This window comes from Heterodontus francisci, chromosome 5 (assembly GCF_036365525.1).
Source record: "Heterodontus francisci isolate sHetFra1 chromosome 5, sHetFra1.hap1, whole genome shotgun sequence".
NCBI classification, from domain to species: Eukaryota; Metazoa; Chordata; class Chondrichthyes; order Heterodontiformes; family Heterodontidae; genus Heterodontus; species Heterodontus francisci.
The window spans coordinates 147,290,751-147,313,056 of NC_090375.1; the positions used below are offsets into that span (position 1 = coordinate 147,290,751).

The window sequence follows — 22,306 nt, forward strand, 5'->3', positions numbered from 1 at the left end:
CTGAGGCCTCACCTCGGTGCTGCCACCTTTCAATGGCTGGGGATCTGAACGCATGAGGCTCCAAACAACCTCACAAAATTCAGCCAGCTAATTCTGTTTATCGCCCCACAGTTGCTGCCTGACCTGTTAAGTACTTGCAGCATTTTCTGTTTTAATTTCCCCACAAGAAATCTTTGTTTTTATTGTCTGTCATCGTCAGTCCTTCGACATTGAAGAAGTCAGCTAGAATAGCATTCCTTATTTTGCAGTGAGTTCTTTGATAACTGATGTGTCCTATTTTTCTTTGGAATAAGTGACGGCAGATTGATTGGTGGATCCTGGATATAGTAGGTTCAGAATCTTAATGACTCAAGTGAGACTTCCTCAGCTGGAGTTTACATTCAGCACAGGCACCACAATGTGGCTCATAGCAGGAGGTGTTTTCAGGGATTTTTTTCCCATGCTTTCTTATCTTGAGCAGGTTGTTCTTACCTTACAGATGTCTATTTTGCACTGTTTCAGAGTGGTTTTTAATCAATCTTTATATCTCTTTTGCTGTCCATCACAAAATGGCTTTTCAGTTGTCAAAGTGCCATAAAAGGCCTTTCTTGGGATTTGTTCAGATTCACACACATGACCCGACCATTATGCCTTCACGATCAGAACCTTTATAATTGGCTTATCAGCTTTTTGAAGAATTAAGAATCTTCATTAGTTGCCTCAGGCAGCTTAGGTAAAAAAAGTGGTTCCATTTCTTAATGTCAAATTTCACAGGCATAAAGCAGGGTCATCGGCATGGCAACCCTGCATACATTGTTGTATTTTTTCTTCACTTGTCCCATTACGATAACTTTCGCCTTGTGCCATCATCCCTTTTGTCATTTAATTACTCCTGCCTTCCACCCTATTATAGACCTTCTGTTTTGTTCTTTACCCCACTCCCTGCCTCTGTACCTGTTTAAAACCTGTTACGTCTGTAATATTTTCCAGTTCTGACAGAGGTACATTGACTCGAAATATTGGATGGAATTTTACACCGCCAAATGAGTGGACTGGGGGTGGCGGAGGGGTGTCGTAAAATTGAATGGGAGATGGGAGGGAGTGGAACCATTACTGACGCCTTCCCGCCCCCACTGCAATTTTACATGGGGCGGTGGTGGCGAGAAAAGGCCCTCCCACCCCAGGCCAATCAAGGCCCTTAAGTGGTCAATTAATTGCCGCTTAAGGGCCTCCTCCCACTGGCGCGGGTATTTTACCCACAATGGGTGGATGGCAAAGCTCCCAAGAACACCACCATGTAAAAGCTGGTGGCCTTCTTGTAGGCTGAGGGGGGTGGGGGACGTACCTCCTGATCGGGCACCCTGTGCCCCACAGACGGCCACCCCCGAAGCCCCAACCACCCAATACTCCCCCACCCCACCCCCAACCGATCCCCCTTGGCTCACCAGGCCTGGCCGATTGTCCCCAGTGAGGCCCCAAAAACTTACTTTTGTTCCAGGGCCATCTTTCACCTTGCATCCGATGGCTGAAAGTAGTCACAGCAGTGGCCACTGCTCCTGGTGGTGCTGCAGGGGCTAAGAGTTGCTGGCCCGCTGATTGGCTGGCAGCTCCATTATGTGGGACCTCCTGCCTCAAGGAGGTGGAAGACCTGCCCAAGGCCAATTAAGGGCCTGGGGAGCGAAAAATTCTAGCATGGCTCCCCAGGCCTGGCGGAGGTGGGCTTGCCACCGACTTTTCGGCCAGTGGGTGGGGCTTCCTGGCCAATATAAAATTCCAGCCATTAACCCCATTTGACTCTCCATCGATGCGGCCAGAATTATCTATTTGTTTCAGATTTACAGCATGTGCAGTATCTTGCCATTTTATAGTTTTAGTTTGGTCTGCAGACGTTTTTTCATTCATGGGATGTGGGCGTTGCTGGTAAGACCAGCATTATTTTCCATCTTTAATTGCCCTTGAGAAGGTGATGCCTTCTTGAACTGCTGCAGTCCATGTGACATAGATACACCCACATGGGAGGGAGTTCCAAGATTTTGACCCAATGTATGTGAAGGAACAATGAGATGGTTCTAAGTCAGAATGGTGTTGTTCCCATGAACCTGCTGCCTTCTCTTGTCCTAGAGGCACTCACTCAGGTTGCTGAAAGCAAAGCAGGCTATAGAAATTCTGCAGAATCCTTCTGCAAAACTTCTCTAGGTAGGGTGCTACCTGGTCAAGTTAATTTGACCACAGCCTGAAGAGTCATAAACAGATACAGCACTGAAACAGGCCCCTCAGCCCACCAAGTCTGTGCTGACCAACAACCACCTATTTATATTAATCCCATATTCCCTGCCACATCCCCACCATTCTCCTAAAAACTACCTACACTAGGGGCAATTTACAATGGCCAATTTACCTATCAACCTGCAAATCTTTGGCTGTGGGAGGAAACCAGAGCATCTGGCAGAAACCCATGCGGTCACAGGGAGAACTTGCAAACTTTGCACAGGCAGTACCCAGAACTGAACCTGGGTTGCTAGAGCTGTGAGGCTGCAGTGCTAACCACTGCGCCACTGTGCCACCTGATAGTGTGTGATGCCCGATAGTGATGGTTGGTGGTGTGTAATCCTTGCCTGGAGAGTACCATGGTCCTTTTAAGGCTGACACCCAAACTTGGAGAGGATTTTCCAGAAACCTTCTTTACTGATAGTGTTGAATGATTTTGTCAGGTCAACAAAAAGACAGTAGAGGTCTGCATTTTTCTGTCTACATTTAATTGGAGCTGTTAGCTGTGAAGATGATATCAGTTGTGCCTCTTCTCTTTCTGAACCTCATTGACTGGTAAATGTTTTTCAGTGATGTGTTGAATAATATCACTCTTGCAAGAATCTTTCCGACAATAACAAGTAAAGAGATTCCCTGATGATTAACACAGATAAAGTGGTTTCCCTTTCCCGTGTAGAGGTGGAGAATTGAAACATCTTTGAACTTCTAAGTACCACATACTTTGAAATAGTTTGTTGAGGCTTTTGACTAAATAGTCACCATTGAATCTGTATACCTCAGCTGGGGTAGCTTTAGAAACTTGTTCCTTCCTGTTTAAGAGTAATTTGAAATAAAGCTTTCACTTTGGGTGTTAATGCATTGTGGCACTTTGGAAAAATGTTGTCTAGACGAGTAAGGAGAGAAATCGGCTAGAGCTCTTGTTCATGATTGTTATTCAGTGACTCCTACTAGGACAGTAATGCTTCTGAATGTTAGTTAAGGACAGGGTGAAGCATGGCTACCTGGAAGGAATACTAAAGAGTATCTTGCACCCTCAAACTCTACCTCAGTAACAGCTGAGGATTTCAGAAGAGGAGCGAATAAAATTCTGAAAATATGGTCGAAAATTGAATTTTTCCACATGAAAGAAGGAACAAAGAGTTCTCAGCAACAATAAGAGTGAGGGGAAAATAGACAGATATGGATACTCTGGCCTCAATGCATTTAAATGTCAAAGGTGTAAAACAGCATTAAGAGGAATTTGTTGCACAAGGATTTGCTTTTCTTCTGTGAAATTCATCAGCAAGTTCTAACATGGAATGTCTATCAATCTCTGGTGTAATTAATTTTGAAGCATTTTGCCCCACTGGTTTGTGTGGGCACTAAGGAGCCTACTAATCACCTAGGAAACCATTCCTGTTGTTATGTTATGTTTTAATTAGATTTGAGGAGGTGCTTAATTCGTTTGCCTTTCAGTTTCTCACAAATATAGGGATAGGCAGAGTATGATTCAGGCTGATGTACCTGTTGGTTAGAACACTGGGAAAGTTCTGAGATCACTATCCTATTGTTTCAGAGACATCACACCATTTTCAAGAGGCTCCTGAAGACTTTAAAACACTGAAATGGGGCAGTAATATCAGGCAGATTTCAATGATATGCATTAAGGGTGCTTTCACACAGCAGCTACCCATCTCTGTCAGTAGCTGCAGTTAGGGTTCCAGCCAGACAGTACTTGAACTTCATTGCTTGATTTCCCTTCATCTGGGACTCAAATTCCTGCCCAAGGGACAGGAATGCACAGGCCTAGATACACCATGCCCTGAGCTCTCTACTAGAATATTTAAATAGTCAGTGGGAGAACTCCCACTTGCTAAATATTTAAATTAAGGTTGGGTAGGTTCGCAAAGGGTCTACTGGAACCTATGGGCTCTTTATAATCTAAGTTTGAAGCTACACTGGATTTAGTTTCATTTGTACAGCACTTCTCACAATCTCAGCTTCACAACTCACGGTGCACTTTTGAAGTGTAGTCACTGTTGTAATGTGGAAATCCAACAGCCAATTTGTGTCTAGCAATGTCCCACAAACAGCAGTATGATAATGAATAGATGATCTTTTTTTCAATGAACTTGTTGAAGGATAAATATTGTCCAGAACATCAGGGAGAACTCCCCTGCTGTTCTTTGAACATCACCATGGAATCTTTTACTCAAGAGGGTTGGGGGGTGGGGGGCGGTCTCAGCTTAACATCTCATCCAAAAGGCAGCACCTCCAACAGAGCAGCTCTCCTTCAGTACTGCACTGGACAGCCTAGATTATGGGCTCAGATCTCTGCAGTTGGACTCAAACCTCCAAACCTTCCAACTTAGATCATTTCCTGCATTACAACAGTGACTACACTTCAAAAATGCACCATGAGTTTGAGATGGCCTGAGATTGTGAAAAGAGCTATACAAATAAAGCTAAATCCAGTGACCTTTCAAACTTTGATTATAAAGAGCTCATAGGTTCTGGTAGACCCTTTGCAAACCTACCCGACCTTAACTTAAATGTTCAGTAACTGCACTGTCAGCCTAGATTATGTGCTCAAGTCTCTGGAATTGGGCTCGAACCTCCGAACCTTCTAACTTAGAGATGAGAGTCCTACCAACCGAGCCAAGGTTTCCACTTACAACAAAACATGGGGCTTGATTTTCAATGCGGGGTTGGGATGTCTGGATAATTTCCCAGTGCCCACCCCGCGCCACATCTGCATTGCCCATGCAACACAATATTCAAATGTAGATGCCCTAATTGGCCACTGGTGAGTTTGTCAAAGGCAGACGGCAGCCATGATGGGGCCTGCTGCTGCCCTGCAGAAGAGAGGAGGCAGGATATCGGAGAGCCAGCAGCCTCACTGTGCAGAGAAGCAGCCAAACGACCAATTGAAAGGTACTGCACCTGATCTCACACCAACACCTCTGGAGGCAAAAATTATTCCTCATTAAAAAAGATTACTTAATTGTTCCCTGCATTGAATCCAACAGCTGTACACTCACATGCACCAGACAGTATGGCATGCTTGCCTTCATCGGCTGAGGCATTGAGTACAAGAGTTGGGACGTCATATTACAGTTGTACGCAACGTTGGTTAGGCCGCATTTGGAGTACTGTGTGCAGTTCCGGTTGCCGCACTACAGGAAAGATGTAGCTAAGCTAGAGAGGGTGCAGAAAAGATTCATAAGGATGTTGCCTGGTTTGGAGGGCTTGAGTTATAAAGAGTGGTTGTATAGGCTGGTCTGTTTTCCCTCGAGCGAAGGAGGCTGAGAGGGGACATGATAGAGGTATATAAAATTATGAGAGGCATAGATAGGGTAGATAGCCAGAGTCTGTTTCCCATGGTAGGGGTGACTAAAACTAGAGGACATAGATTTAAGGTGAGAGGGACGAGGATTAAAGGGGATCAAAGGGGTAAATTTTTCACACAAAGAATAGTGGGTATCTGGAATGAGCTGCTAGAGGAGGTGGTGGAGGCAGGAACAGTAGCGACACTTAAGAGGCATCTGGACAGGTATTTGAATGAGCAAGGCTTAGAGGGATATGGAATTAATGCAGGCAGGTGGGATTAGTATAGATAGGCATTATGGTTGGCATGGACGCGGTGGGCCGAAGGGCCTGTTTCTTTTAGTTTAGTTTAGAGATACAGCACTGAAACAGGCCCTTCGGCCCACCGAGTCTGTGCCGACCATCAACCACCCATTTATACTAATCCTACACTAATTCCATATTCCTACCACATCCCCACCTGTCCCTATATTTCCCTACCACCTACCTATACTGGGGGCAATTGCTAATGGCCAATTTACCTATCAACCTGCAAGTCTTTGGCTTGTGGGAGGAAACCGGAGCACCCAGCGGAAACCCACGCAGACACAGGGAGAACTTGCAAACTCCACACAGGCAGTACCCAGAATTGAACCCGGGTCACTGGAGCTGTGTTTCTATGCTGTACAACTCTATGACTGCTCAGATTTTGCAATTTGTGAATTGAAAATCACCTTCCGGTACTCCTTGGTCCATTAACAAGCTCAAGGAGCTTAGCAGGCCGTTAATTAGAGGCGAGTGGGTCCCCAGCTTTGCCCCACCCTCGCTTTGAAAATACTAGTGTGTCTCAGAGGCATCGGGACACAGAATTTCATTTCCTCCCTTCTGGCTCTGGGAATCTGCTTCACCCTGAAGACAAGCTGATTCCAAATTAACACTGCTTCTAACCTGCCCCAAATTTTGTGCAGTTTTGTGCTATTTACCAGCATCTAGTAGGAGTTGTGTTGCCAATCTAGTCACATTCTATCCCATCTATCAGCCAGTTCCCAGAACCGAAAACACAGTGGGATAGATTTTGATCTTAGCCTGTTTTTGGGCCTGGAGTTGACATGGTGCAACCAGCACGTGCCCAAACCAAGAGACCTGAGAATTGATAAACCTGAAGAACATGCTCAGCATGAGCTGTTGGTTTTCGTCACACTTCTACAGGCAACTCGCCTGAATTAAACCCATCAATGTGTTGGGCCACCGGCCTCATCTGCAGTGGCCCTTAGGTAAGTCCGGAGGTGGGGTATGGAACAGGCTATGGAGGGGGCTAAACAGGATCCGTATGGAGTTGGGAGAGCACACACGCTCCTCTGGATTCACAGGAACATTTTAAAAAGACTTTCACCTACCTTTCATGGGGGCTGCTTCAGAATCCTGAACAGGGCAGGCCCCACACCTGCCTCACTCATCACCCACAAAATTGTTGATGGGGTCCTCCAACAGGATTTACATAGTAGGGAATTTAGCATCTATTTTAGGCAACTACCTGGGATGCCTACAAATGCTGTCCCCTATAAATTTCCCAACACCTGCACAGGTTGGGTGCACTGCTACTTTGCGTCAGAATGGGCACAGCATATACCAATGTCTATCCCATTATTTTAACCAATCACACCATCCAGGGCTCCCAAAATTCACAAATCCTAACCAAACTCGAAATAACCCTATGATAACACTTGGAACTGAACATAATAAAAAAGCAAATGCAAAGATATTAGGAAGAACTTTACTGAAGGAACAATAAGCGTTCCAGAATAACCTACCAGGCAGAATAATAGACAAAATGACACTGGGGCACAGGAAACATAGAGGGTTGATCTTGATGGGGCAAAAGGCCATTTTTCACCCTGACCATTTACATTAGAGGTCTAATCATCTAACAGACTAATCAAATCCTACAATGGCCATTCAAAAGTTTGAAAAAACTGGCATCAGTAAAAGTGACCACAGAACTGTCAGAATTGTGTAAAAACCTAAATGGTTCACTAACATCCTTTCCAGAAGGAAATTTGATGTCCTTACTAATCCAGGAACAGAACCACCACACTACTTTATCCTAATTCTCTAGATATGTGAGCAAGCGGAGGCTCAACCATAAGAATAGTTTGAACCACAAGAGCCAAAGACATCAAGAGGAAAGAAAGAGATAAGAAACTCTAAAACAGAGCAGTAATCTTATATTGTCACTCACAAGGCTTGGAATAACGTGCTGAATTTGGGTCACACTAACTCCGTGCTCCTGAAGAATATATTGACCACTACCATCACCGCTAGAATCTCCAGACGATCCCTGTGGCAAAGCAATCAATATCAGCAAATGAAAATCCATTGGTAAAAAGAAAATCTGATATCAGTGAGAGTGGTACACTGAAATGTTTACTCACGTCTGGCTCGGCCTCATAGCATTGTTCCTCACTAGCACGTGGGTCTGATTTAATCGTCAGTTCTTGGATGGACCCCTGAAAAACATGAGATAGATTAAAGATTTCAAAAACTTTGAACTGGAAATCTGAAGAGTGCCCACAAGAATATTCCCTGTACTTGTTGTTTTCATATCTTCACTCTCCTCCCAGGTGAATGTGAACATCCTTCCAGGGTCATAACCACCTTTACACCAGCCGCTAGGGTATTTAGTCCAATACAGTAGAAGGGTTTTATGGGCTCTCACAACCCATACATTGAGGGGGGGGGTCCACCTACACCCACCAGACATGAGTATCAGAATAAACATCAATCCAGTATTCACAGGCGGAGCTCCAGTCTCCACTCAACAGGACTATCTAGAGCAGCATTTGAATGCTGTTCTTTCTGACTCAGAGGCTGGAATGCTGCCACTAAGCCAAATGCTCCCTCCCTGATCATGGTGTTGATGCAAAGACAACATGTAAAAGAAAGAGATTGCATCTCTATAGCACCTTTCATTACCTCAGGATGTCCTAATGTGCTTTATAGTCAATTAAGTGCTTTGAAGTGTTATCATTGTTGTAACGTAGGAAATGCAGCTGCCAAAATAGTACACAGCAAGCTCCCACAATTAAATAAATGACTAGATCATCTGTTGAAGGTGTTGGGTGAGGAATAAATGTTGGATAGGATACCAGGGAGAACTAATACAAGAGCAAAATACGATGGATGCTGGAAATCTGAAATAAAAACAAAAATGCTGGCAATGCTCAGAAGGTCTAACAGCATCTGTGCAGAGTGAAACGGAGTTTATGGGCTAACGTTTTAGTCCTTGATGTGGGTGTGCACAGAGGCGGGCAGCTGCGGAATTTTGTACCACCAACCAGCGTGCCAGCTCCCCAGCTCTATTCCATCCCAGGGACATTTTCCCGGAGATGGGGGAGGTTGGGGAGGGGGGAGGCGGGCAGGTGGCAGGGCAACCCACCCACAAGTGGTGGGTAGCTAATTCATATAGTTAATGGCCACTTAAGACCTATTGTCAGAGGCCAACTGGGATTTTCCAGTCAGTCTCCAAGTCTTTGCAGGCGGTACGGAACAGGGCATCTACCCGGAGGCGCCTTTCCGGTGGTAAAGCAGGGGGCCAGAACTCCAGGCAGGCCCCCCCACCCCACCCCCTGCTGCATACCTGGCTTCAGCTGCAGCCACAGGCCTTTTTTTATTTAAGATTTTAAAAAGTTGGCGGGAGGGTGCTACTATCTTGGGGTGCCCTCTCCCTCACTTAATTACCACGGCATCCTGCTACTGCTTCCATGCTGGAAGGCTTCCTATTGGCTCTCCAGCTTCAACAGCCCACCCGCCATTCTTAATTTATTTAGAGATACAGCACTGAAACAGGCCCTTCGGCCCACCGAGTCTATGCCAACCATCCATTTATACTAATCCTACACTAACCCCATATTCCTACTATATCCCCACCTTCCCTATATTCCCCTACCACCTACCTATACTAGGGGCAATTTATAATGGCCAATTTACCTATCAACCTGCAAGTCTTTGGCTGTGGGAGGAAACCGGAGCACCCGGCGAAAACCCACGCGTTCACAGGGAAAACTTGCAAACTCCGCACAGGCAGTACCCAGAACCAAACCCGGGTCGCTGGAGCTTTGAGGCTGTGGTGCTAACCACTGCGCCACCCTTATTGGATGGCAAGCCCACCTTCTGGCCATTAATTGGCCAATTTAAGACAGAGATGAGAAGAAATCATTTCTCTCGGAGGGTCGTGAGTCATTGGAATTCTCTTCCTCAAAAGACGGTGGAAGTAGAGTCTTTGAATATTTTTAAGGCAGAGGTAGATAGATTCTTGATAAGCAAGGTAAAGGCCTGCTCGGATATATAATTTACACCCGATCTGGGCCCGACCCGACCACATCTAACCCGAACCCGACCGAAGCCCGAGTCCGTTGGTTCTTTCCTGCACCTGACCCGACCCGACTCGACTCAACTACTGGAAATTAATGACGCTTACTCTTACTCTTACTCTTACTTCCCTTTCTCTCCCTGACCAAAAGGCAGCACTGCCACTGTGTCCGACCCAGCCCGACCCGATCCGAGCCCGAATGCCGGACCTGGAAGAGCGACCCGACCCGACACATGTTGTCGAGTCCTGTTGGGATTGGGTTGGCTAGCCGTGCTCTAAAGCAAGGGGGGGAAAGATTATCAGGGGTAGGCGGGAATGTGGAGTCGAGGTTATAATCCAATCAGCCATGATCTTGTTGAATGGCGGAACAGGCTTGAGGGGCCGAGTGACCTACTCCTGCTCCTAATTCGTAATTCACGGAAAATCATAGGTTAATGACTGTTCCACATAGAGTGCGGCATTCTGACCGCTATTTGAGCCAAACAGTGAGCTCCTGAAGCCCGCAGGGAAAATCCTGTCCGACCTTACAGGTTGATAACTTTTTATCAGAACCAGGTTTGAAAAGTTAACTTTGTTTCTTTCTCTCCACAGACGCCGCCGGACCTGCTGAGTATTTCCAGCATTATCTGTTTTTATATCATGGAGAAGTCCCTTACTTTCCTTCAAGTAGTGCCATGGAATCTTTGATGTCCACCTGAGCGGAAAGACATTGGGGTGAACTTTGCCATCTATCAGCAAGTCCTGCTGCTGGGGCAAAAAGCAGGAGGCGACGGTGATTTAGTGGGCGGCGGGACCTGGGGCGGCATATTACCAGCGGTGGCCAATTAAAGGGCCACCACAGGGGCTGCTGTCCAATTAAAGATGGTGACCCCTCCCCCAGAGCTGCCAGCCCAATCAGAGGGCCACAGCAGCATCACCGTTAGAGTTGGCCATTGCTGAGGCTGCAGTTCCATGGAGAGGGTGTCTCAATGGCAGGGCACCCTTGAAGAGAGGAGGTTTGTTGGGGGAAGCCCAGGCCTGGCAGTCATGGAGGACCAACAGCGCTGTTACCACAAGGGCTGCCTTTGCCGCTGGGGGGGGGGGCCCTCCATGGACCATGGAGTGCCCAGAAAGTAGGACCCCACCCTCACTAAAGCCCACTAGGAGGCCTCCTGGTTTTACTGGGCTGTTTCCCCACACTGCGGTGGACCTTCCCAACATAGGCAAAATGCACGCGGACACGGGAAGTGGCCCTTAATTGGCCACTTAAGTGGCTCAATTGGCTTCCTGATGGGCAGCCGAGCTGCCAACATTCCCGCCGCTGGCAATATGCCAGCCCTCCCGCCTCCCAGCCCATTGCCAATGGGCCAGGAGAATTCAACCACTGTCTTGGTTTACATCTCATCTGAAAGCCAGCATCTCCAACATTACAACACTCTCTCAATCACTGCGGTGAAGTGCCAGCCTACATTATGTGCTCAAGTCTCTGGAGTTGGCCTTGAACCCACAACCCTGATTCACAGCTGAGTGAGCCAAGGCTGACACCCTAGAAAATGAGGCACACGATGGGTTGGATCTTGTGAAGGCAGCGGGGCTCCTGGTGCTGGGCTGAAAAGGATGGGGGCAGCGCCGCCTCGGCTTTCTCGCACCCCCCCAGCCCACATGATCCTGTGTTGTTCTGGAGACAAAGGGCTGAATTTTACACCTCTCAAACAGCAGGATGGTGGCGGGGGGGAATGGCGTAAAATGGAGTGGGAGGCTCTGAGGGCCCTTCCTGACCTGCTCCCGCCTCCACCACCACTTTACGCAGGGTGGCAGCAGTGAAAATCGGCACCCCACCCCAGGCCAATCAAGGCCCTTAAGTGGCCATTTAACAGCCACTTAAGGGCCTTCACCCGCCTCCAAGCAGGCGGCTTTTTGACGGCCTGGGGGGGCCCGCATGATCGGGCACCCTGCGCCTGACAGACGGCCCCTCCCAAAACCCCAACTGCCCCTGATGCCCCAAGCACACCAAACACCCAACACGCCTCCTGTCCCCCCTCTCGACCACCCATGCCTCACTGGGGCCCGACCGATCATCCCAGCAAGGCAACAAAAACATACCTGCATTCCGGGGTTCCCCAGCATCTTCTTCACGATGCTGGGTGCAGTCCCAGCAGTGGCCCGCTGATTGGCCAGCAGCTGTATTAGGCGGGACTTCCTACCTCAAGCGGGTGGAAGTCCCGCCTCACACCAATATATGGGTCAGATCCTCAAGTGAGGCGGAAGCAGGTTCGCCACCGACGTTTCTGTCGGTGGCCGGCTCCCGTCCGTCAAGGATTAAATCCTGGCCAAAGTTTCCGGCGCCGGGATCCCACCTGCAAGAGATGCCAGCCAATCACAGGCAGAGGTTTCAAACCCAGGCCCAGTGGTGGAACCCTGGACCTCAATCAAGTGAGGCAGGGTCGCCGGGGCCTGTCCGGAAGGCCTCGGTGAGGGGGTTTGGGGGGGTGCTCATAAAGGCCAGGGTGAGGCGGGTACTGGGAGGTGTATTGTTTCCCTCCATGGGCCACAGATTGCACACGGAGGATGAACCTCCCCTCATGCCCACATGGAGGGCACCTCGTTTTATATGCTGCCCTCCCTGCATGGTGGAGCACCCCCCCCCCCAGCCCTCGGCTGCTGGCTGGATCCGAGTGGCAGGGGGAAAGAGGCCCTTAAGTGGTCGTTAATACGCCACTTATGGGCTTCAATTGGCCTCTGGACGGGAAGGCCATCGTCAGCCTATCCTGCCCCTGGGAAAATCGCTTGGCGACAGGGCAGCAACGGGCCCTCTGCCCCCTCCCTCCCCAACCCCTGCACTGCACCCCCCCCCCCGCACTGCACCCCGTCGCACTGCACCCCCCCCACACTGCACCCACTGCCACCTGTTGCGATTTTATGCGCCTCCCCACCTCCTAACTCACCTCAGGGGGGCCAATAAAATACAGCCCAATATATTAAGTGAATATTAAAACATACTCCCAACTTTCTGGCCACAATTGTATATATGCCACTGAAGTTAAGTTTAGCTCTATGAGTAATAACTGTGTTCTGGTGTTAAACAAGAGACTGGTTTGGGGAGTGTGATCTGTTGTTACGTATCTCGCTTGTCAATGATAGGCTGGCTGGTTCACTATGTCAGTGCAAATTCCAACGTGTTGTGGATGTTCCCAAAAAATGGTAAATATTTCATTTATTGATGGCGTGGGATGAGAGACACCTGAGGATGAGTGTACATAAATCTTTAAAGGTGACAGGACAAGCTGATCCAGCTGTTAAAAAGCATATGGGATCTTGGGCTTTTTAAACTGAGGCATAGAATAGACCAGCTATAGAAGTTATACTAAACCTTATAAATCATTGGCTAGGTCTCAGCTGAGTACTGTGTCCAATTCTGGTCACCATACTTTAGGAAGGATGTCAAAATCTTGGAAAGATGCAGAGGAGATTTACTAGAAAGATACCAGGAATGAGAAGCTTCAGTGATTTGGAGAGATGAGAGAAGATGAAGAGAAGGGTTAAGGGGAATTTTAATAGATGTATTCAAAGTTATGAGTGGTCTTGATAGAATAAATAAGGAGAAACTAATTCCACCTGTAGAAAGGTAAGTAACCAGAGGACACAGATTTAAGATACTAGGCAAAAGAACCAGAGGGGAGATGAGGAGAATTAATTTTGCACAGTGAATTGTTATGATCCGGATTGTACAGCCTGACAGGGTAGTGGAAGGAGATTCAATAGTAACCTTCAAAAGGGAATTGGATATATACTGGAAAAGGGAAAAGGAAAATTTAGCAGCAGTGTGGGGAAAGAGTAGGGGAAGTAAGACAAATTAGATAGCTCTTTCAAAAACGTCAGGCATGGTAGGCCGATTGGCTTCCTTCTGCACTGTAAGATTCTATGATTTGATTGAGAATATTGAAACTCATAAGTTAAGTGTAAAACTGGACCAGCATTCACCAATCTTCCTCTCCTCAAACACTGATCGTACCAGTTGCACAAAGGTCTTCCTCATAATTTTAACTGTTTTATTGGGTTCTATTTCCACAATGAATGAGCTTGGTTGTTACAGATCTTTCTATGCTCCCAGCAACCACCCAGTTAATATTAGTGAAACATCTGCTGTGGTACAGCTGGCACGTCCTATTTTAAGGCACCACAAAAAGGGATCAATGAAGCTGTGAGTTTGAGGAAGTCTGAGCTTGCCCTACTTATACAAGTCTCCCCAAAAACTCCACTGACGTTTACTCAACAGAAGCAGCAGCCATGACAAAACTCAGAGTCACTTGTCTGTGCAGCGCACGTGGACAAACCAGACCCAGTGTTGAGCTGAACTTGGGTCAAGTCAGATGTTGGGACAAGTCCTCCAAACAAACACCCAAGCCAATAATACAAGAATGGGCACAACATAGTGGTCGTACTGTAGCATAAAAACATATTGAAATGGTACTTTCTGTGAAAGAGCTTCGTGTTTTTTAAACTTTTCTTTCCAGCAAACTAATTTTTACAAATAATTGTTTAGACAGAAGAAATTGTATTTATAAAGTGTCTGATTGTGTTCTCAGGATTCCAAAATGCATTGGATTATGATGCGAGGTGCCATCACTCTTGCTTTTGGAGACAATGGGCGGAATCTTACCGACATTGTTTTTAAACGCGGGCCAGAGGCATTTCCAGACCCGACCCTGATGGTGTAAATGGTCCACACGCCTGCACGATCTTCCTGGAGGCAGTCAATTAACAGGTTACCTCCGTGTTCACCATATAATTAAGGACAGCGGGCCGGCTATGCAGACCGGAGGGCCAATCGGAGGATATGAGGCTGTAGGTGGCTGGCAGCCACACCGGTAGAGGTGGGCGCTGCCTTTGTAGGTGGGGGACTGCGAGGGCACCTCAAGGTGGAGGCGGCCTCTGAAGACTTTTGAATTTTTAAAATAAATTGTGGCCATGGCTGCCAGGTCATCACTGTGGAGGGCGATGCCCTCCACAGGATAGCGTACGGCCACGGCCCACTGATATCTGTGGCTCTGGGATTGGGGGATTTAAAGAAGGCATCAATGGCCCCCTGGCCTACCACTGGGAGGCCATTTTCAGGCACCAGCTGGGCTGCAACCTCACTGGGGAGCCTGTCTGCCATCAGGAAGATCCCAGCAAAGTCAGAAATTTGCCCCAAAGTGAGCATTTAACTGATACAAATTGGCTACCCACCATTGCCAGGTAGGTAGCTGGTATTGGTTTGATCCTGCCTCCGGCAAGAGCGCTCAGAGGCGGAAATGTGTCTGGTCGTCGCACATGCAACAACTAATCTGCAAGATCCCTCAAAAAGTAAGTGAATGACCAGTTAATGTGTTTTTGGTAGTGGGATTGCTGGTCGGAGGAGGAATGTTGGCCAGGACTTGGGGAGAAGTCCACACTCTTCTTCAAATGGTGCCATGGGATATTTTACTTCCTTCTGATTAGGAGCTGGCCTCAGTTTAACACCTGAGCTGAAAGAGGCAGGCTAGAATTTCAGCAGGGATATCTCAGTGGCAAATTATCAGAAACCCAGGAGAAATGGTGCAAACCTAAAGGAGAATGTTCACAGTAATATTCCTTTCCTTTAAGCCCAAAGGATCACTTTGCCTTGACATGCTGTGGCTAAGCTCAGTCTCCATCATTTCACTAAATTGATCTGCTGACTCTACATTTTTCTAACCTTGATAATTGACAAGAACTGCTTTGGTGTCCGTGTTCCTCTTTTCCTTTCCTTTGGATAAAGCTTGTGGTAATAACAAGTCCTTTGCTATCCTCAAAGCTTCTCAATCAACCTACTCATCCCCTCAATTGGTTTGGTCATTTAATTTAATCTCCTGGACCTTGAACTCAACTCTAACATTTTGCTGTTGTTTTCCTCTCATCGATAAGATCTTCTGATCACTGTTCCCTATCTCTCTCTTGCTTAATACCCTAAAACAGATTCCATGGTTCTGCAGGAGACTCTCTCCACTGGCCCATTGGAATTTCAGTGGAAGAGTTGTGGGAAAATTGAAAAGTTATGATGGACATGCGGGAGAATTCCCAGGACTTACATTCTATATCATAAATGTTGCTGACTACACCACTAGTCAGAATACTTTCTTCTTCAGCATTAAAATCACTTAGAAAGAGTACTAAGTGTGGTGTCACATGTCTGAGGCAAGGCCCGAGAACCTGAGTGGGTGGCATCACTCTGTGACTGTTAGCAACAATAAAAATGTATGAAATTGGAAGCAAACTATTGCCAAAGGTAGGGAATTGGTTGGAAGGTAGGAGACAGAGAGTAGGGGTAATGGGTACGGGCTCCAATTGGCAGGATATGACCAGTGGTGTCCCTCGGCATCTACACTGATGCCTCAGCTTTTCACTATATTTATCAATGACTTCAACGAAAGAATACAGAGCTGGATATTCAAAATTACTGACAACACTAAGTAGGATGGAGCAGAAAGTTGCAAAGGAATATTGCAAAATTAAATGACTGACAGATCGAGTTCAATCTGGGCAAGTGTGAGGTCATCCACTTTGTATCTGATAAAGATAGACCAGTACTTTCTAAATAGTAGGAGACTAAGAACTGTGAAGGTACAGAGACATTTAGGGGCGCATGTGCAGAAATCACTAAAAGCCAGTGGACAGGTACAGAAAATAATTAAAAGGCTGATGGAATATTAGTCATTATCTCAAAAGGCTGGAATACAAAGTGGTGGAAGTTATACTACAGAGCCTTGGCATCTGGAGTGCTGTGTTCAGATCTGACCTCTGCATCGCAGGAAGGATATTTTGGCCTCAAAGTGGGTGCAGCAAAAATTCACTAGATTAGATTAGAGATACAGCACTGAAACAGGCCCTTCGGCCCACCGAGTCTGTGCCGAACATCAACCACCCATTTATACTAATCCTACACTAATCCCATATTCCTACCAAACATCCCCACCTGTTCCTATATTTCCCTACCACCTACCTATACTAGTGACAATTTATAATGGCCAATTTACCTATCAACCTGCAAGTCTTTTGGCTTGTGGGAGGAAACCGGAGCACCCGGAGAAAACCCACGCAGACACAGGGAGAACTTGCAAACTCCACACAGGCAGTACCTGGAATCGAACCCGGGTCCCTGGAGCTGTGAGGCTGCGGTGCTAACCACTGCGCCACTGTGCCGCCCTAGAATGATACAAGGGCAAAATTGTTAAATTATGAGGACAGGTTGCATAAACATAGTTTGTACTCCCTTGAGTTTAGAAACGTAAGGAGTGAACTGGTGTAGGTACTTAAAATGTTAAAAGGATTTGATAGGGTAGATATGAAGAAACTATTTTCTCTGGTCGGGGAAATGAGGAATAAAGGGACATAATATTAAAATTAGGGCTGATGCTATTCAGGAGAAAGATCAAGAAGAACTTTTTCAGCACATTCCCAATAATTCAAACCTGACAAACTGAGTGCCAGGAATGGCTGCCTGCCAGAGCCATGATTATGCATGGCACTGAAGCAACTACCCAATTTTGCAAGTTCAGCTCATTTGAAAAACTGGCATAAGATGCCAGTATAACTTTGGCTATTGGGTCAAGTTCACTTAAAGGTCGGTGCCTGCATATGGAGGCAAATATTGTTTCAGGAAAAAATAAGTTTCTGATTTTAAATATTTATCATCCTTTGTCAAGGCTGTGGGAGGGGCAGCGTCTTGCATAAATTAAGCAAATCTCAATATAGAGGGATGTATGAAACTGCATTGCTGCGTTAAAATCGTGTTGAATTCCAAGTCACGTCATCGGACCGTGAGATTTAAATACTGACGAGACCTATTTCAGTGGAGCAGCTTCACCATGAATCGGCTGGGCTAAAATGGTGTCAGAAACGCAGCGCCTAGCACCCAACTGATATTCCTGCCAGACAGGCAGCGTTAAATCGATAAACTCGATCAATTATGTTCAATAATACATATCAAAGTAGTCAGTGTGATTTTACCCTCATGTTAAATTCCATGAGATCATCTTCATGACATGTGTATTAATATCACAAGAATCTATACTACTCATCTTTTGACCACAACTGGCTGACTGCATCAGATATTCAAATAAACAAAAGGTGATATGGACACAAAGAACTTTGAAGGCTCACCAGCTCTGACGGTCTCGACGGGGACAATCAGCTGGGCCCCAGAGAGGCACGGCGGGCTGGGGAGGGGGTTGGTTCGGAGGCAGGAGGACGGGGAGTGTTGTGTAGTGGGGGCGGGCCATGGAGGGAGGAGCCCTCCATGGGGCACAGGGTGCCCTATCAGGAAGGCCCCCACAGCCTGCAAGGAGGCTGCCAGGTTTTACTGGGTGGCCTCCAGGGGCACCTCAGGCACCAGCCAGCCACTGGTAAAATACCAGCAGCGGCGGGAGGAGGCCCTTAGCAGGCAGTTAATTGGTCACTTAAGGGCCTTGATTGGCATGCAGCAGGTGGGCCGTTTCTCGCCGCCGCCACCCTTCATTAATTTGCAGTGGGGGCGGGAAGGTGTCGGGAATGGCATCCCCCGGCCTCCCACTCAATTTTACCTCCCTCCCCCCCCACCCCACCTCCAGCCCTCCCCTGCAAGGATGGCATAGAATTCTGGCCTGTCTGAGGCAAAGTTTATTTCTACCAACGGATAGCAGAAATTTCATCCTGAGGCACTTTTTTATTTTATTTAGAGATACAGCACTGAAACAGGCCCTTTGGCCCTCCGAGTCTGTGCTGACCAACAACCACCCATTTATACTAATCCTACATTAATTCCATATTCCATACCACATCCTCACCATTCTCCTACCACCTACCGACACTGGGGGAAATTTACAATGGCCAATTTACCTATCAATCTGCAAGTCTTTGGCTGTGGGAGGAAACCGGAGCACCCGGCGGAAACCCACGCAGACACAGGGAGAACTTGCAAACTCCGCACAGGCAGTACCCAGAACTAAACCCGGGTCGCTGGAGCTGTGAGGCCGTGGTGCTAACCACCGCGCCACTGTGCCGCCCCTTTTGATGAATGACAACTTCCATCTATATAGCACTTTTAACATAGAAAAATGTTCCAAGGTGCTTTCAAGAAAAAATATTCAGAAAAAAATTGACATTGAGCCAAAGAAGCAGACATTAGGAGAGGTGACCAAAAGCTATGTCGAAGAGATAGGTTAAAAGGAGGGTCTTAAAGGAGGAGAGAGAAGTGGAAATTCCAGGGCTTAGGGCCTGGATGGCTGAAGGCATGGCCACCACTGGTGGGGTGAAGGGAACGGCGAATGTGTGAAAGACTGTAGTAAACAGACACTACACTCGAGTGGAAGGACAGCAGAGTTTGGATCAGCTTAAGTTTATGGAGGGTGGAAAATGAAAGATGTAAAGCTGTTGAGGAACTGCAAAGATGAGTTGACCTGCATATTAGTAGTATTTATCCATTTCCTTGGTAATAAATTATTCCTTAGAAAATAATTGGACTATTGAATTTAACCTGCAGGGTTCAGTCAGAAGTATATAGTGTATCAGCAAACAAGGCCATTATTAGCCCTGGGTCAGGCTCTCATTTCCTGCTTCTTGCAAAGGAAGGCTCACTTGAAGGGGCCACTGGTAAAAGATTGAAAGAGAAATGGCTTAAAACCTCTGACCCGCAACAACTATATTTGGATCCTCAATCACTTTATGACGACACTGATAGATTGGGAAGTTGACATTAATTCAAAGGTGATCATGAGCCCCAGTCACAACAGTTAGTAACAGGAAGAAAAACATGTCTACAGCTGCTAAAGTCACGGCTTGAAAGTATCGTAAACTGAAAACTGATTGTTTTGTCAAACTTTTAACAGGGAAATTTTTAATTAGAGCTTATCTGAAATGGGTAAATCAAAAAGACTGATTAAATCTAGCAAGGTATGTTCAATTACTGAAATCATCTGTACTTAATTCCCCAACTCTTGCAGAGCTAAGGGATTCAAATGAACAATTAATTTCCATTGGGTGACTGCGTGTAAAGCTATTAATTTGAATATATTTGTATATTTCATTTTTGTAATGTAGGTAAAAGTTCACTTCTAGCAATTAAAATTGTTTTCATTGAAAGGTTTTGAAAGGTTAAAGAATTAAAGATTGTTTCCACTGGCTGGAAAATCAGTAACAAGGGTCATAGACTGAGGATTATCACTGGGAGAACAGGAAGGATGTGAGAAGCCATGTTTCCCCATGGAGGGTTTTTGGACAATAACATCATTTGAAAGCGAATTGCATAAGTATTTGAAAAGGAAATGGGATTTTGCTGGACTGTTCCAGTTGAAGATCCTGCACCAGTATGGTGAACCTCTTTCTGTGTAAATTTTATCACCTCCAGGGTATATGGGGCTCCCATTATAAAAAACCATAATGTACATGCCTTTGTTTTTAACACTGACCCTCTAGTAAGTTTTCATATTCACACAACATGGTTTTCTTGATTCACTGAGGGTCCAAAATGGGTCGGTTTGAGTTGCGTGCAAAGCTAAAATTTAAAATATCTGAAACAGGAACTGTATCTGCCTCAAACATGTTCACTTCAGTTTTTTGATGGAGGCTGGACGGGTGGGATATCGAGACGACGTTTCTGCTGTCAGGAGGCACGTTAGTTGTTGAAACCTTTTAAGGAAACGGCGTGCCTTCATTTTAACAGGATTTTATTTTTAACTCATGTCATAAGAACAAAAGAACATAAGAAATAGGAGCAGGAGCACACCATAGGGCCCCTCGAGCCCGCTCCACTATTCAATACGGTCATGGCTGATCTTTTGCCTTAACTATACTTTCCTGCTCACTCCCCATATCTCTTAATTCCGTAAGAGACAAAATATCTGTCTATTTCAGCCTTGAATATATTCAATGATGGAGCATCCACAACCCTCTGAGATAGACATTGCCAAAGGTTCACAACCCTCTAGGCGAAGAAAATTCTCCTTATCTCAGTCATAAATGATTGACCCCTTATGCTACGACTGTGCCCCCATGTTCTAGATTCCCCAGGCAAGATAAACAGTGTCTACCCTATCCAGCCCCTTCAGAATCTTGAATGCTTTAATAAGATCACCTCTCATTCTCCTAAACTCCAGAGAGTAAAGGCCCAATTTATTTAGTCTCTCATCATAGGACAACCCTCTCACCCCAGTAACCAATCTAGTGAACCTTTGCGGTACTTTCTCAAGGCAAATATATCCACCCTTAAATATGGAGATCAAAACTGTTCACAATATTCCAGGCGCGGTCGCACCAAAGACTGATACAATTTTTTAATATTTATTCTTGGGATGTGAGTATCACTGGCAAGGCCAGCATAAATTGCCCATCGCTAATTGCCCTCGAGAAGTGAGCCACTTTCTTGAACCACTGCAGTCCATGTGGTGTATGTACATTCGCAGTGCTTTAGGGAGTGATTTCCAGGATTTTGATCCAGCGACAGTGAAGGAACGATGATAAAGTTCCAAGTAAGGATAGTGTGTGACTTGGAGGGAAACGTGCAGGTGGTGGTGTTCCCATGCGTCTGCTGCCCTTGTTCTGGTAGGTGGTAGCGGTCGTGGGTCTGGAAATTGCTCTTGAAGGAGCCTTGGTGAGTTGCTGCAGTGCATCTTGTAGATGGTACACACTGCTGCCACAATGCACCGGTGGTGCAGGGAGTGAATGTTTAAAGTGGTGGATAGGGTGCCAATCAAGCGGGCTGCTTTGTCCTGGATGATGTTGAGCTTCTTGAGTGTTGTTGCAGCTGCACTCATCCAGGCAAGTGGAGAGTATTCCATCAAACTCCTGACTTGTGCCTTGTAGATGGTGGACAGGTTTGGGAGTCAGGAAATGAGTTACTTGCCACAGAATTCACAGCCTCTTGTAGCCACAGTACTTATATGGCTGGTCCAGTTTGGTTTCTGGTCAATGGTAACCCCCAGGATGTTGATAGTAGGGGATTCAGCAACGGTAATGCTGTTGAACATCAAGTGGAGATGGTTAGATTCTCTCTTGTTTGAGATGGTCATTGCCTGGCACTTGTGTGGCGCAAATGTTACTTGCCGTTTTATCAGCCTAAGCCTGAATGTTGTCCAGGTCTTTCTTCATGTGGACACAAACTGCTTCAGTATCTGGGGAGTTGTGAATGGTACTAAGCACGGTGCAATCATCAGCGAACATCCCCACGTCTGACCATATGTTCGAGGGAAGGTCATTGAAGAAGAAGCTGAAGATGGTTGGGCCTAAGACACTACCCTGAGGAACTCCTGCAGCCATGTCCTGGGCTCAAGAAGTTTGACCTCCAACAGCCAAAACGATCTTCCTTTGTGCTAGGTTTGACTCCAATCAGTGGAGAGATTTCCCCCTGATTCCCATTGACTTCAATTTTGCTAGTGGGAGTAGTTTCTAGGCCCC

General features: G+C 46.5%; 1 protein-coding gene across 2 annotated transcripts in view; it reads right to left on the reverse strand.

The window, feature by feature from the left end:
* Nucleotides 1-22,306, reverse strand: part of LOC137370090 (collagen alpha-1(XV) chain-like) — a 304,386-nt gene that overhangs the window by 184,625 nt on the left and 97,455 nt on the right. For both annotated transcript variants that reach the window (XM_068032221.1, XM_068032220.1), the window contains exons 4-5: nucleotides 7,965-8,039; nucleotides 7,772-7,870 (exon numbers count right to left, since the gene is read on the reverse strand). In XM_068032221.1, coding sequence (XP_067888322.1) covers nucleotides 7,772-7,870; nucleotides 7,965-8,039 — 174 coding nt within the window. The remainder of the gene's footprint in view (nucleotides 1-7,771; nucleotides 7,871-7,964; nucleotides 8,040-22,306) is intronic.